Genomic DNA, 13,773 nt, shown 5'->3' with positions numbered 1-13,773 from the left:
TATTACCATTTGCAAAATTTTATAATACAATTTTTTTTTTGGAAAATTATTTAGCACATAATTAGGAAGTGGCTACCACCATCCAACCTGGCCAAAGTTTGTGTTCTGTCCACAACTAAAACCAAAATAGATATCATAGCCATGAAATCAGCGTAGATGGGTAAGTTGCTTGTCATCCCAATATATGGGAATGGATGCCCATGCAAGGTTGTCATTCTTGTTGCTGCTGTCCACAGGCATCCTCTCAGTGTCGTGATCCTTACTGCTGCTGTCCATTGGCGCCATCTCATAGTAGCTGAAAAAGGTTTGGTTAATAAGCCTGTGGGGATGACGTTTTTTTCATGTATCCTGAGTCATTAGTTAGAGGATGAATTGCCAGAAGATCTTGCTGCCATGTTCCTCCTTGAGATCCTTCAAAGCTTCCAACACTTGAAAGCTTCGAACATGAGCATATTGTGCACTTCTTTTACCTTGCACTGAATGAACTGGCCTCACCAGTTTACTTTGGAAGTCCAGTTTACTTTTTGGGTGGATGAAATTTAAATTGATTTTTTTAGTTACATTCTCACTAAACAAGTCCTCAATGCATGTAACAGATTCTTCACAGCATGACGTGGAGGTTGGTTTGCTCGTCCTGTTCAGCCATTGACAATCTTGCCAAGCCTGACAGAGGTTCCAACAGAGTGGGAGTTATGCTCCATTCGAAGGTCCTTTCCCACATTTTGGCCTCCACCCACGGCTTGAATCCCAGACGTACTTCTGAAATCCTTCGCGTATCCCTTAATGTATGCTCTTCAATAATAAACCTTTTCTTCCATTGGGGTTTCGCTCAGATGTTTGAAAGTAGCGGAGTAGAGTTCGGCAAGAGATTGGGGGTGATCAAGCTGAGGGATGTGGAACCCAGTTTGGTTATCCCAGTAGGCTTCGCAAGTGGAGAGGAGCTGGCTGACTTTGGTTTTGCTGCAGTGCTTTGAAGAAGCTTTCAGTGGCAAAGCCTACGACGCAAGCTGTAGAGTTTTCCGGACGCTGCTTGGTCACGGTACGTTAGCTAGATAGAGATTCTTTTGTTGTTTTGGAGCAGTCGTCAGTGATTATCTCTTATAAGATGCTTGACACTTTGGAGCTCTTCGATTCGCGCTCCAAGAACGAAGTTCTTGACCTGCATCTGGTAGCTCCTCCTTTCTCATTTGTGCAACATAGCCATTTGTGTGTTTGCACCTATATGTTCATGCTGTTGGTAAGCTTGCATGCAGCTGTTATTCTCGAGGACTGACAATCACATCGCAGGTGAAGCGGCAACCTTAATCAGGCTGTGAACAGTTATTGGTCGATGGGTAATCATAACTGCTGTGTCGGTTCCATCCAGGTTTCTGATTCTTTTATACAGTCTCTTTTGATGAAGTGCCAGATGATTGCTCTGCACTTGTGTATCGCGGGAGAGATTTTCTTAGTGAGGCCAGTTCATTCATTCTTGCTTTCCGTAACCATCTTGTTTGTAGTGTCTATGGATGCTAAGGACGGAGTGGCGCTATCCTGCATGGGCTTGGACTTGCAGGAGGCGTTTGAAATAGCAGGAGCGCTCATGGCCATCGACGCGACCCGGCTGATCCGTGGAGCTTTTGACAATATCGAGTTGGCGACAAATCGTGATCGCCTTGTTTATACAAGTCAGCGCTATGATTCTACGTTGAAGCTCGTTAAGGTGTGTTTTATAACCAAGTTCTGTTGCTTCTCTTTGTCTTTCTGCAGTTGATATTCAGATTCTACGAGTTCGACTGTCTTGGAGACGACGAATTAGGAAGCAGAGCCCAATATCTGTGGGAAAGGTGGGTTTGTGTTTAGTTTGACACTGTATGACCCCGCTTCAGGTTTCTGCCTTCTTTTCCTTTGACAAGGCGACTTATTCTCTTATTGTCAATCTAGTTGCTGACCATACCCAAGGATGTTGTGAAACACAAGTGGCCGGTGGAAAAGGAAGGCCATGAGTCGACGTTCGAGATACTCAGGGACATAGTGAATCGGCTCTTTGCTTTTGCCCACTATCCGGGCTCTGATGAAAATAGCCAGCAGATCATCCAGGCGTTCTCTTGTCACGGGGTCGACGAAAGGTTGCGGATAGTAAGGATCACCCTTGCAAACGACTAACTTAACTCATATTTTGAGGTGGCGTACTGTACCTGTGCGTCATGTTTAAAGATGGTAAGGTGAACTGCTTTTGTGACTCACTCGGTTGCAGGTGAAACGAATTACACTGGGCTTTTTGGTGCCGAGGAACTTGAACGGGCAGATGTGTTTTTCAAAGCTATGGTGGTCAATATTAGTATATATATTTAACTCTAATTTTAATTTTAATTTTACAGAATCTTGATTAATGTTGAATAACCTAAAAACAATCATCACCGCGTGGCTATCTGGATGCGCTGTCAAGAATGTTTTCCCGGCTTATATTCAATAGTAAAGTCGAGTGATTGCAGCTGCTCTATCGACCTCCTTCGCTTCTTGTTGGCTTGAGGAGAAACTAAAATGATCCATTCAGAGAATGACTCTCAGGTAGTGCCTCCACTTTGTCACTGCATGGATAATTCCCAGCATCTCTTGTCCATTTGCTGGTTGGCAAGACTCCACCTCCGAGAAATTCCAGCTCTCAAAAGCTATTAATCCATGCACTTGCTTCAAGATAGCTCCCACTCCAGCATCAGAAGCATCTGTTTTGAAGATGAATTTCTTGAAAATCTGGGAGATGGAGAATTGGAGCTGAGGTTCAGAGACAACGCCGCCAAGTGATCTCCTCTCTACTTTCGAGTCCATGATGGAGAATATTCGAAACGAAGACTGGATCTCGGAGGTCCCGAGCTCGACGATCCAGGGACAGACTCACGCTCCAGTTCAAACCACACGACAAGGAATGCAGCAACACCACAGCGATCCACAGCATTGCGTTCGAGAACAAAGGAGTCTCCACGATGGAGCCGGAGTTGGGCGATGGCTACAGTCGAATCGATGGAAGGTACGTCCCCACCCCCACGATCTCGAAACTATATAAGCTTCTCCATCACAGTCCGTCCTCGTTTGTTCTCTTCCTCAGGTACATTGGTGGCGTGAACGAATTGAAAAACAAGGGCCACCTTCGCAAGCTCTTGCATGATCCAAGCGGGCGGAGAGACGGCTTGCAAGGGGTGTGGAGGAGCGAGCTTGGTGCCATGCTGCCGGTTCGGACAGGGCTGTACGGTGGTACGGTGCCCGCAAAAGGCTCATCGGAAAAGGTGGCGGACTGGTATAAAAGAGCCCCAAAGAGGTGAAAGGACAAACCCTATCACACCGACTATAGTGGGCGATGTCTGAAATCTGTTGCTTGTTGGGTGGCGCGTGGTTTGCGGGTTGGAGCTGCTGGTTGTGCATTAAAGATGGAGATTGCAGCTTTGGTGAGGCGGGGTATGGCACTGGAGCTTCCACCAGGGATGGCGAGGCCGAGAAGAAAGTTGAGAATGGCATGGATTCGGTGGTACTTCCCCTGGAGCTCTACAGCGTGAGGGAGCGAGGGAGAGAGGAGTGCCCCATTTGCCTTGGGGATTTTGGCGATGGGCAAGAGGTGAATGTGTTGCCCAAGTGCAGGCACTTCTACCATCGCGACTGTATCTCGATGTGGCTCTCCAAGAAACACACTTGCCCGATTTGCCGCTGTAGCGTCTGACACGAGCCAACCGAACTTAAAAGGCTCTGAAATTACAAAGACTTAAGTTGATGATGCAGAAGATATCTTGGAATAGAAGAAATGTGAGCTCCTTTTTATTAGAAAGATTTTTATCACCAAAACAAAAACAATACCATCGTTTAGGACTTAGTCGCTGTCCACCACAGTTAGGCGAGCGATGGTGGAAATCACTCCATCAGTAGCACTGTTCACGGATGCAGTGGCCTCGTCCAGTACCCCAACACGGGCTTGTTTTAGCATAACTCGTCCAGGAATAACGAAGATGATCTGCGATCCAAGCTCAGCATCATTCCACAGGATCCAACGCTGATAGGACAGTTTGCTAAGTTTCTTAAAACTAGTTATTCTTGTAATTGGTAAGTGCACCCTTGGATAAATGACTAGGAGACCTCGTGCGTGGCAAAGAAGAAAAGCAGTAAACGTGTAAAAGTTTTCTTTCTTTTCTTATGTCTGAAAATGGTGAGAACTGGAGCATGGGACAGAGACAATTGTTTTGCCTCATTCCACCAAGAACAAACATAAATCCTGATGATAAACCCTCGATAATGTACTGCCCATTCACTCGGCCCAGCAAGAATACCACTGGACGGATCGCAAGCGGTGAATTTATGCCTTTGTTGTTATTTAAAGTTCCAAAGCCATTATAGAAGTTTAGAAATTCCTACCTTAAGCTCCACTAGTGGAAACACTGAAGCGTTTCCAGGCCAGCTTTCCGGAAGCTTAGAGTCTTCAATCTCTCATGGTGCCTCGCTGCGAATGCGAGAGTACTGCTGCCGGGAGAGATAACCGAGTAGAAGCAAACAGAAACCAAGTTGGTGAGGAGTTATAGCCTCATAGAGGCCCACTCCATGGCTGCAGCCGAGTAGAGATAGGCTCGAGCAGACGTGTCGATCCTGTGCATGAAACGCAAAAGCCTCCTACTGTCGGAGCTCCTGCGATAGATCCCGCAAAGTGGTGACTCATTCTGGATGCCTTGAAGCCTGGAAAGCTCCCTGCTGACGGTATGTAATATCTCGGCAAATAAATTCAACTCTCATTAGGACAGAGGTATTGATTGAGAAAGAGATTTATCTGTAGCAAGATACTGAAAACAAACACAAGAGCAAAAACGATTAAAACACAACTCCCACAATGTATAAAAGCTGTGGACTCCTGAGAACGCAACTCCCCCAAGCCTGTAAGGCACATTTAAGTCGAGAGCACTTCGGTCTGTAGAAGCTGGTTTTAAAACTTTGTGGGAGCTTTTATACATTCTACCAGTTGGGAGTCCCACATCAATTGGCGAATGAAAGAACTTCTGAAATTTCGCGAGGCTGATGACATGATGTAGCACCCTAGGTGTGCAAGAGGGCGGCCCTGTTAGGCGGCGCAGTGCGAGCTTCCCCTGGAACAAGTGCCGCCTCCTTCCCCGCGTGCCGTGCAGCATCGCCAGGGATCTCGGCATCGGCTGGGCGATCCATGCTCGCGTCCTTCACACCACAGCGTGGTTCAATCCTTGCCTTCAATGCGGTGAGAAGTGCGCGGTCGTCCCACATATGGGAGTGAGAAAGAGCGTGTTCAAAGATACAAAAGGAGTGGAGTTGTGGGCGCTTGATTGATGCTCAAGATCATCCCTTACGTGCCAGATGCGTCGGAGTTGCAAGAGCCATAGAAACTTCCTTGGGACAAGCCTGTAAATATTGGTGGCGTAGCTCGTAGTCCTCTTGGGAAGAGAAAAAGAACAAGATCAAGTGGCTATTCCTCTTCCTTCTCCTCCGGTCAGGAGCTCATTTGAAATCTTTGCAAAAACGAAAGACCAACACACACAAAAACGAGAGAGCAGCGTGAGCCAAGCAAGCAGCGATCCAGGCAGCCATAGCAGCAATCCAACTTCTCTGCAAGAAGATGCCGAATATTCCTTTTCGGCTGAAACAAAAACATTGCAAATGAATGCCAGGTCTCCAAGAGCTTTGGACTCAGCTCCAAAACACTCCTATCTTATAATAGCTAAAGATTTTACGTAGCCTGAATGGAGGTCTTCCTCATTGACAGTGCTACACCTCTTACTTCAAGGCTCATCAATGTCATATTCTGTGTCAGATAAAAACCACAACCTTCGGAGTCAAAGTCACGTATTCCAGAATGTATCTTACCTTCGACGGGATGAGTTGTCATCCAATCCTTCCAAAGAGTCGTCAGACCAGTACCGCCACATGCCACATAAACGGCTGCTTTCCGGTGCTCAAGGGCAGCACCGAGCGCTGAGGACATCAGACAGTTACAGTTAAGTTAAAACTGCCAAGAAGAAGGGTGGCCGGAAACCAAACCTTTCGCGAAGTCAGGATCCCTGCTGATCATCTTGCTGTAGAAGTCACGGATGCTAATCATATCGAACTTCCTCTGCCCATAATTCTTCTTGGACCGAGTATCGCGAGCCGGGATCTCCTCGAATTCCACCACAATTCCGCCAAGATTTCCACGGCTATCAAGTACTGGAGCACCAACCTCCACCATCTCGAACGGAAGATCACCTTGCGGTAAGGCTTGCACTCGCCACTGCTAAGGCTTCGACCGTCAAGGAAGATGCCCGACACGCACTTGATGTCCCCGGACTCTGGGTCGCGCTTCCAGCTATAGGGACTACCCGAGTTGCAGAACCAGTCATTCCAGTTGATGCAATAGTTGAAGATGACGCCAGGTTCGATCGGCGTCAGAACGGCGATCGGATCCTTGAAAGACACCATGCACTCGTACTCCAGTGCTGGATCCGAGAACACCAGGATGTGCCTGCCAGAGGTGGAGCTACGGTCGCAGCAAGAGGCGGCGGTGAAGCAAGATCCATCGGGTTTCACCAAGGCGGCCATGCCCCTGTAGTTGTCGTCGCTCGGCTCGTCATCGCCCTCCACAAAGTGCAAGCGAGCCACCATCTTGGAGACGCTGGACTGTAGCAGTTCGCGAGCTTGCTCTGGCCTCAAGCGCCTAAACGGGCCACCGCCCTTGAGCTCCTTGACGTACGGCCACAGGTTTTTGACACTGTTGTGGAATGCCTTGCGCTGCCTCGACTCTGCGGCCTCTCTCCTTTGCTTCTTCCTTGCCACCAGATCCTCCTCGTCTCGCTGTCGGATGAGATCCTGGACGGCGGGGTGATCGCAAGCCGAGCACGCATCCCTGGTGGCAGAGCAGCGGCGGCCAGTGACGAGGAGTGCTTGGTCGTGGCTGCTACCATCGCCCAAGTCGGGCTGGTCTTGGAGCAAGGCTACCATGTCGTCAAGCGAGAGCACCGAGTTGCCGTCGGCGTCTGGGACTAGAGCGCAGTCGGCGATGCGGAGGGAGTCCGGGTCCAGGCCCCAGTGGCGAGCGATGGAGCTTACCATCATCTTGGCGCCGTCCTGGAGTGGGAAGCACAGCGCCTCGTCCCCCCACTTCACCCACACCACCGCCATAGCTCCGCTTCGACCTAATTAAAATTGCTAAACTGCGTCACTGCCGTTAATTAAACACAAATCCGGCCGTTGTCTCAATTTTGCGTCGATCAGCTTTCGGTCCGCAAGCTTGAAGTCTGTATATCCGAGGTGGTGGATTTCCCATTGCTTTCCACTTGCAAGCGGTCCTCCACTGGTGGCTCCGCTAAAACTCTTATCCCATCCAAACGTACAAACAAACCAGAGAAAAATAAAACATTAAATCAATAGGACATTATTTACCTTGATGTGGAAAGAAACTCTGCAAACACTAACACAAGTTGTATTTTGTCTCCTACTATTGATACAATGGCCTCCATCTGAAAACCGCCCCAAGAGTGCACACTTTGGGGATAAAAGCCTTATCAATGAAGTAATGATTCAGAGTATGAGTCAGCTGTCATAGTAGAACTAGATTGAACGTTGACACCAGTTTATGCCCAAGAGTTTAAGGATCTCAATTGGTGTACCCTAAAATTATTACTAATTCCCCACTAATTAAGCACACTTAGTTTAAATTTTTGATTACTGCTAATATATCACTAATTAATCATACTTAGTTTAAAACCATAATTATATATGATGGGCACACTTTAACCCTTTGACATATTTATATGACACATTTCCCTCAATATTCACTAAATGATAGTTTCTAATGTCTACCAAAAATATAATTTCCCATTATGAGGTCCAAGTGTATAGTTACGATGCCATATACTAATATTAGCATAATGGGATTTTGGTAATTGTTAAATTGGTTTCAATCCAGACCACTCACTTTTATATATAAACTAAGGTTTTTTGGTTAATTAATATGCACATTTTTTGTATTCTCTTTCCATATTCCATGCACTCACATTGGTGGAAGTGAGGGGCACATTTCAATGTCCTTAAGAAGTGCTTGGATTTGGGATTTTGGTTTAAATTTAACTTTTGCATTATCTAGATCTAATTTTTTCCATTTCTTTTTTTTTATTGTTTTCTTTTAAGATTTTGGTTTAGATCTAGCTTTTCCATTATTTAGATTTCCCTTTCCTTTTAGTTTTTTTTTTTTCATTTCTCTTCTTTTGCTCTTTCCTTTTCATTCATTTTCATAGCAAAGCAATAGTCTCTTCCTCCTTTGACTCTGGAGCAGCAATTGATGCAATTGCTTGATGTTATGTGATTACAATTGAATAATCAAACTTAGTTGATGGCGATATTCATAGCATGTGGTACAACTCCTCTTGCTCTTGGTGCCAATCTTCACGTTCAACCAAAGTTCTTTCATGGGAATCTTGGGGATGATGTATATTATTAGTTTGATCACTTCACGGTGATTGCCACAATCATTCTTAGGATGATGTTCACTTTTTGCATGAGTTTCCCACGTGTCTCCAAGGGACGGCACTGCAATGGTACAATTGTTTGAGTGCAGCCACTCGTAGGGATGGAGTGTTTTCCCAGACGTCTTCAAACACACATTTAGACATGCCGATGATTGTGATGATGCCTTCTAACAATTGCATTGTTTTCGTCAAGGGCCATTGGAGTCAGTGATGCAATTTAGTGCTCATTTCTGAAGCCTGTTACTTTGTGTGGAGACAAATATGTCGGAGCAGATCAAGCTAGGATTGTTGTGGACAACACTTATCAAGATCTTGCTGGACTTGTGTATGCACTTACTCCAACCACATTTAACGATGCTCTTTCCTTGGCACAATGTTATGAGATATTGCTTCTTCCACTTCTTGCTACACGTCCTTCAGCTCCACTTCATGTGGGTGATGGTCCTATTCCAATGGAGGTTGATGCTGCTGCTGCTCGAGTCTAAGAACAAGGGTGAGGACGTGGTCATGGTCATGATATTCGCTGTTGGGCATGTGATGAAGTTGGTCACACTTATCGGCGTTATTGGCGTTTTTCATATTGGTGATCAATTTCCTGGGTGGAGACCTTGGTGTCAACGTCCTGTTGGTGTTGTTGCAATGGAAATGCTGGATATCGAGATGCATCTAGGAAATGAGGAGTCATGCAAGTAAGGAAGGGACCTTGCGCAAATAAGTCAGTGACCCTTCCATCTTTCTTTCAGAAGTATCATCAAAGGGTTCACTTGGCACCAGTTCATTTAATATTTACTTTCCAAGCTCATTTTTATAACAAAAGGTCTCTTATTATTTTCTCTATGTTTGATATAGGTTTGAGTTTATCTTCTATTGCTTGATTTGTTGCCACATGTTGCCATCTACACTTATATCATGTAGTGGAGCTAATTTTCATTTTTTATGGCAATGGCCATATACATGCATGTGCACAGGATGAGGTAGACCTAGTTGTGCATGTGGGCAATCTTAAGCTTGAGTTGTAGTGATTGTGGATGGTGCTGAGTCAAATTTTTGACCTCATCCTTGGTATAGATTGGTTGCAATGCAATTATGCCAAGTATGATTTTGAGGCTTCTCCCTTTTGTCTCATACTTTTTTTATTTCATCAATTCCTCTCACTTCCGTACCTCTTCATTTTTTTACTTCTACCTTTGCTTTAATACTTTTGTCTCCCCACTACTTCCTCTTATATTTCCGTTTTATTCTGCTCTTCCCTTTTCCAATCCCTTTTTACAATCTTTGTATTGCAATGGTTGACCGGCTTATGAAGGAATATGTTGATTTCTTTGAATTTGACCTATTGTTTGGGGCCAAGATTGCCGCACGTCATTTGATTTCAATTGGGGATGCTCGTCCAATCAAAGTTTCTATTCGTCGTCAGTCACCCAAAGAGATCAACATTTTACATGCAAACATCAAGGAGATGTTGGAAAAGGGTGTCATTCGAAAGCCGCAGAGTCCTTAAATATGTGAACCTCATCTTGTGATGAAGCCTGATAGGAGTATTCATTTTTGCATTGATTATCGTACGTTAAATGAAGTGACAATCCTGGATGAATACCCACTTCTTCACACTGTTGATCTTTTGGATTGTTTGGGGAGAAGTTGTTGATTCACCAAAATAAATTTTACTTCTAGGTACTGGTAAGTACTAATGGCTAAAAAAGATATTCTTAAGACTGTTTTTCATATATTGTTTGGTTTGTATGAATTCTTGGTGATGCTGTTTGATTTGAATAATATTCTAGTGACTTTTTAGCAAATGATGGACGAAGTTTTTTGTGATATGCCAAAGGTGACTACTGACTTCATTGATGATGTCTTAATCTAGTAAAAGGGGATGTCGAAGGAACACATCTATGATGTTTGTAAAGTGTTGGATCGGCTACGGGTGTAAGGAACCGACTCCTCAAGGTGTCAAAGGCTAAAGGATCCCCGAAGACACGACCAAAATGATAAAGAGTTCATCGGATGAGACCGAGTCCGAGATTGAGTCCAAGATCGTCTCTAAAACTGAGTTTGAAACTGAGTCCAAGATCGAGTTCGAGACCAACTCCGAGACCAAGTTCGTGATCGAGTCTAAGATTCGATATCGGGTTCGAGACCGAGTCTGAGATTGAGTCTGAGATAGAGTTTGAGGTCGGGTCTAAGATTGAGTCCGAGACCGAGTTCAAAGTCGAGTTCAAAGCCGAGTCCGAGATTGAGTTCGAGACCGAGTTCGAATACTAATACAGGTCAAGCCCAAAGCGTGTGTCTCCTAGGGGGGGCTGCAAGGGGTTCCAAAAGTATAGTAAGGATAGTGAGGTTCAGAAACCAATCTTGAAGGAACTCTCCAATGGTGCTTCCAAACTGACTTGAGGTTGAGATTGGGGCTGAGGGGCCTTAGGTGGGAATGAGCATGGACTCGGGTGGTGCTGGAGGGGCCACCCAAGGAAGTGCTCAAGAGTAACTCCCACTCTCAGAAGGGAAACCGACTGCGGTGCTCCCGGCTCATATGGAGTGGTGCCCCATTTGAGTACCTTGCAACTCATTAGTCCTCGCCCTTCCTAGAGGCTTGGGCCTTCCCTTTGGGTGAGGGGGGGGGGGGGGGGGGGGGGTTAGAGGTACCCATACCGGGCCGTTAGGCCATGATGTTTTGCCCCGGCGTCCCAAAGCAAGTGTTGCACCCAAGGTTTAGGATTTAGAGGGTCCCATAATTAAGTCTTGCTATACCAAGGGATGTTAGGAACTTGGAGGCTTGGTGTGCTTGGCTGCTTGTGCTTGCAGGGAGTGTAGTCGAACCTTAAGTCCAATCCAACCTGAGGAAGAGGATTGGGAGAGATTTGGGAATTCGTCGATGGATGGCTAATGCTCTGTTGCTTGTTATAGCACACATGAATTTGGAGCTGAACTCCAAGCCCGTTGCACTATGAAACGAGGGTCCGGTACAATCCCACAAGCACTAGCTCCCCGTATTCAGCACCTGCATGCAAAATGGTGTCAAACGGAGTCTGGCACAATTTTGGCATACCAGTGACCTAACGCAAGGAGGAGGGTACCCACCGACTAGAGCAGCATGGAGCTTGGGCTTAGACCCAAGCCAGACGCAGAACAAGAAGCGACACAGCCCAATGAGAGCCAAACTAATGTCTCAGGTGGTCGAACATGCATTCCAACCACTATCCCTACTATACATTTGGAACCCCCCACAGCCCCCCCCCCTAGAGGAACACACAATGCATCCAGAACAATATTGTCTTTACTAGGTTTATATATGATTTCAATATCATATCTAGCAAGCTTCTCTTGCCAACAAGCCTGCTTCGGCATAAGCTTAGGTTGCGTAGCAAAGTATCTTAATGTGTTACTATCTGTATAAACCTTGGTATGTCCACCCAAGTAGTATCTCCAGTGTTCCAGGGCCAACACTATAGCAAACATCTCTTTCTCATGCGTTGGCCATCTTTGTTGAGTTTCATCCAATTTCTTGGAATAGAATGCAACGAGACAACCATGTCGCTTTAGCGTAACACCAACTGCTTTGTCACAATCTTGCTGCAACAAGGCACCAATAGCATAGCCAGATGCATCACAATGCACTTCAAAGGATTTATCAAGATCTGGGATTCTGAGAACAGGAACTATAGTCAAGATCTCCTTCAATTGTACAAAAGCACGCTAGCAAGCTAGTGTCCAATGAAACGGAATACTACTCTTCGTCAACTCAGTCAACAGAAGAGCAATTCTTGCAAAATTGCGGACAAACTTGCAATAGTATCCCGCCAAACTAAGAAAGGAACGAACATCTGATACAGTGGTCGGGACTTCCCAAGACTTCACCGCTTCCACCTTCTTTGGATCGACTTCAAGCACGCCACCACCAACTATATGTCCGAGAAAGTTTACGTGCAATTGATCAAAAGTGCATTTATTTTCCTTAGCATACAGTTTGTGTTCGCACTTCTTCTGAAACACCAACTCCAAGTGTTTCAAATGATCCTCCAACGTTTCACTGAAGACTAGAACATCGTCGATATCATACTTGCATCCGAACATTTGAACGCAACTGGATTCGAACGGGTATCGAACGTTTAATACCTGTTTAGCTTTTTTTCGAATGGGTATAATGGTTTTTAGTTTTAATATAATTAAAAATAATTAACTGTTACTAAATAAAGTTTAATATAATATAATATAGGTTTAATCTAATCTTCATCCTCCGAATCTAGAACATCATCACCACTAATGCCGTCGTCATCAGGTTGTTGAAGAGGTTCTTCAACAACCTCCTAAAGTGCAAGGATCCTTTGCCACTGAGGCTCAAGCTCAAGGTTATCAAGATCATGCTCGATAAGCCTCAAACTCCCGGACTCGATCTTCTATACAACACGCATATTTGTGTGCACAAAAACCAGCTTCTCCGAGTTTTTGGAGAGCAGTCGAGACCTCCTCTTTGTCTGGATCATGCTCCATGAGGTCCAGTTTCGCTCGCATCGTGAAGCACAAACTGGCTGACTCAAGATCCATAAAGCAAGCCTTTGAAGTTCTAGTGTGCCTGCACCAAAGTTGCTCCACCAACTCACTGGGTGTTTTTGGTTCTCCATCTGTACAATAGAATCAGTCTAAAATGTTGACAAACAAACAGTTTATATGCACCTGCTTTGCTGCCTCTGAAGAGAATAAATGCTAAGTTGTTGACGGAAACTCTGAAACTCATGCAGCAGCTTGTGTTTAAGTCCTCAATCTCCTTTGCAATACAACTCTAGGTACTCCACAAAATCTTCCTAAGCCTCCTGGTCGAGAGGGAGATGAAGAAAAGCTGGGTTTAGAACAAAAGCAGCTCCATGCAAGATCAAATGCATCTGGAACCAATGAGCTACTTTCCAACCTCCCTCGCCATGATCCTCCATCATGAACCTATTGATCTCCTCGACCTCTTCCTTGGCTAAAATCCCAGTCTCAACAGCCTTTGAAAGCTTCTCATTCATCCGGTCCATAGCCTTGAAAATGAGATCAAAAGTTGCCCCCTCCCACTCCGCAAGCTTCAAGACCTTGAGGAGCGGTCCAAGCAGCACCAACAAGTGCTGGCACCTAGTCCAGAAAGAGTTCGGAGTCTCTTCTAAGATTCGAGTTCGAATGCGCTAGGCTTTGGCAGTCTTCGTGACGTCCAATCGCCACCACTTGGAGCTCACAACCATCTCCTTCAATGCCTCCAAGGTCGTTAGATTCAGGAGCTGAGACATCACTAGAAACATGTAAGCGAACCTTGTGCTCGCTG

At 45.5% G+C, this 13,773-nt stretch overlaps 2 protein-coding genes across 2 annotated transcripts; one reads left to right on the top strand and one right to left on the bottom strand.

The window, feature by feature from the left end:
* Positions 1-2,963: 2,963 nt before the first annotated feature.
* Positions 2,964-3,691, top strand: LOC9659203 (probable E3 ubiquitin-protein ligase ATL45). Its single transcript, XM_002969389.2, has 2 exons — positions 2,964-3,274; positions 3,418-3,691. The coding sequence occupies exons 1-2, from the start codon at positions 2,964-2,966 to the stop codon at positions 3,689-3,691; spliced, it is 585 nt and encodes a 194-aa protein (XP_002969435.2).
* A 1,896-nt stretch (positions 3,692-5,587) lies between these two features.
* LOC9646714 lies at positions 5,588-6,210 on the bottom strand. Its single transcript, XM_024674360.1, has 3 exons — positions 6,019-6,210; positions 5,845-5,952; positions 5,588-5,782 (listed from the first exon to the last, which is right to left on the bottom strand). Exons 1-3 carry the CDS (start codon positions 6,203-6,205, stop codon positions 5,760-5,762), a joined length of 318 nt encoding a protein of 105 aa, XP_024530128.1. The 5' UTR covers positions 6,206-6,210; the 3' UTR covers positions 5,588-5,759.
* Positions 6,211-13,773: the final 7,563 nt, after the last annotated feature.

This window comes from Selaginella moellendorffii, unplaced genomic scaffold, assembly GCF_000143415.4.
Source record: "Selaginella moellendorffii unplaced genomic scaffold, v1.0 SELMOscaffold_12, whole genome shotgun sequence".
In the NCBI taxonomy this organism is placed as follows: Eukaryota; Viridiplantae; Streptophyta; class Lycopodiopsida; order Selaginellales; family Selaginellaceae; genus Selaginella; species Selaginella moellendorffii.
This window is presented reverse-complemented; position numbering and strand designations above follow the sequence as displayed.

Excerpts from the sequence above, each read along its gene's own strand:
- LOC9646714 (XM_024674360.1), bottom strand. The coding sequence starts at position 6,205 with ATGGTGGAGGTTGGTGCTCCAGTACTTGATAGCCGTGGAAATCTTGGC. Across the intron at positions 5,953-6,018 it reads GGATCCTGACTTCGCGAAAG|CGCTCGGTGCTGCCCTTGAG; the intron begins GTTTGGTTTCCG and ends TGATGTCCTCAG. Across the intron at positions 5,783-5,844 it reads GACAACTCATCCCGTCGAAG|AATATGACATTGATGAGCCT; the intron begins GTAAGATACATT and ends TATCTGACACAG.
- LOC9659203 (XM_002969389.2), top strand. The coding sequence starts at position 2,964 with ATGGAGCCGGAGTTGGGCGATGGCTACAGTCGAATCGATGGAAGGTAC. Across the intron at positions 3,275-3,417 it reads TCGGAAAAGGTGGCGGACTG|CTTTGGTGAGGCGGGGTATG; the intron begins GTATAAAAGAGC and ends TGGAGATTGCAG.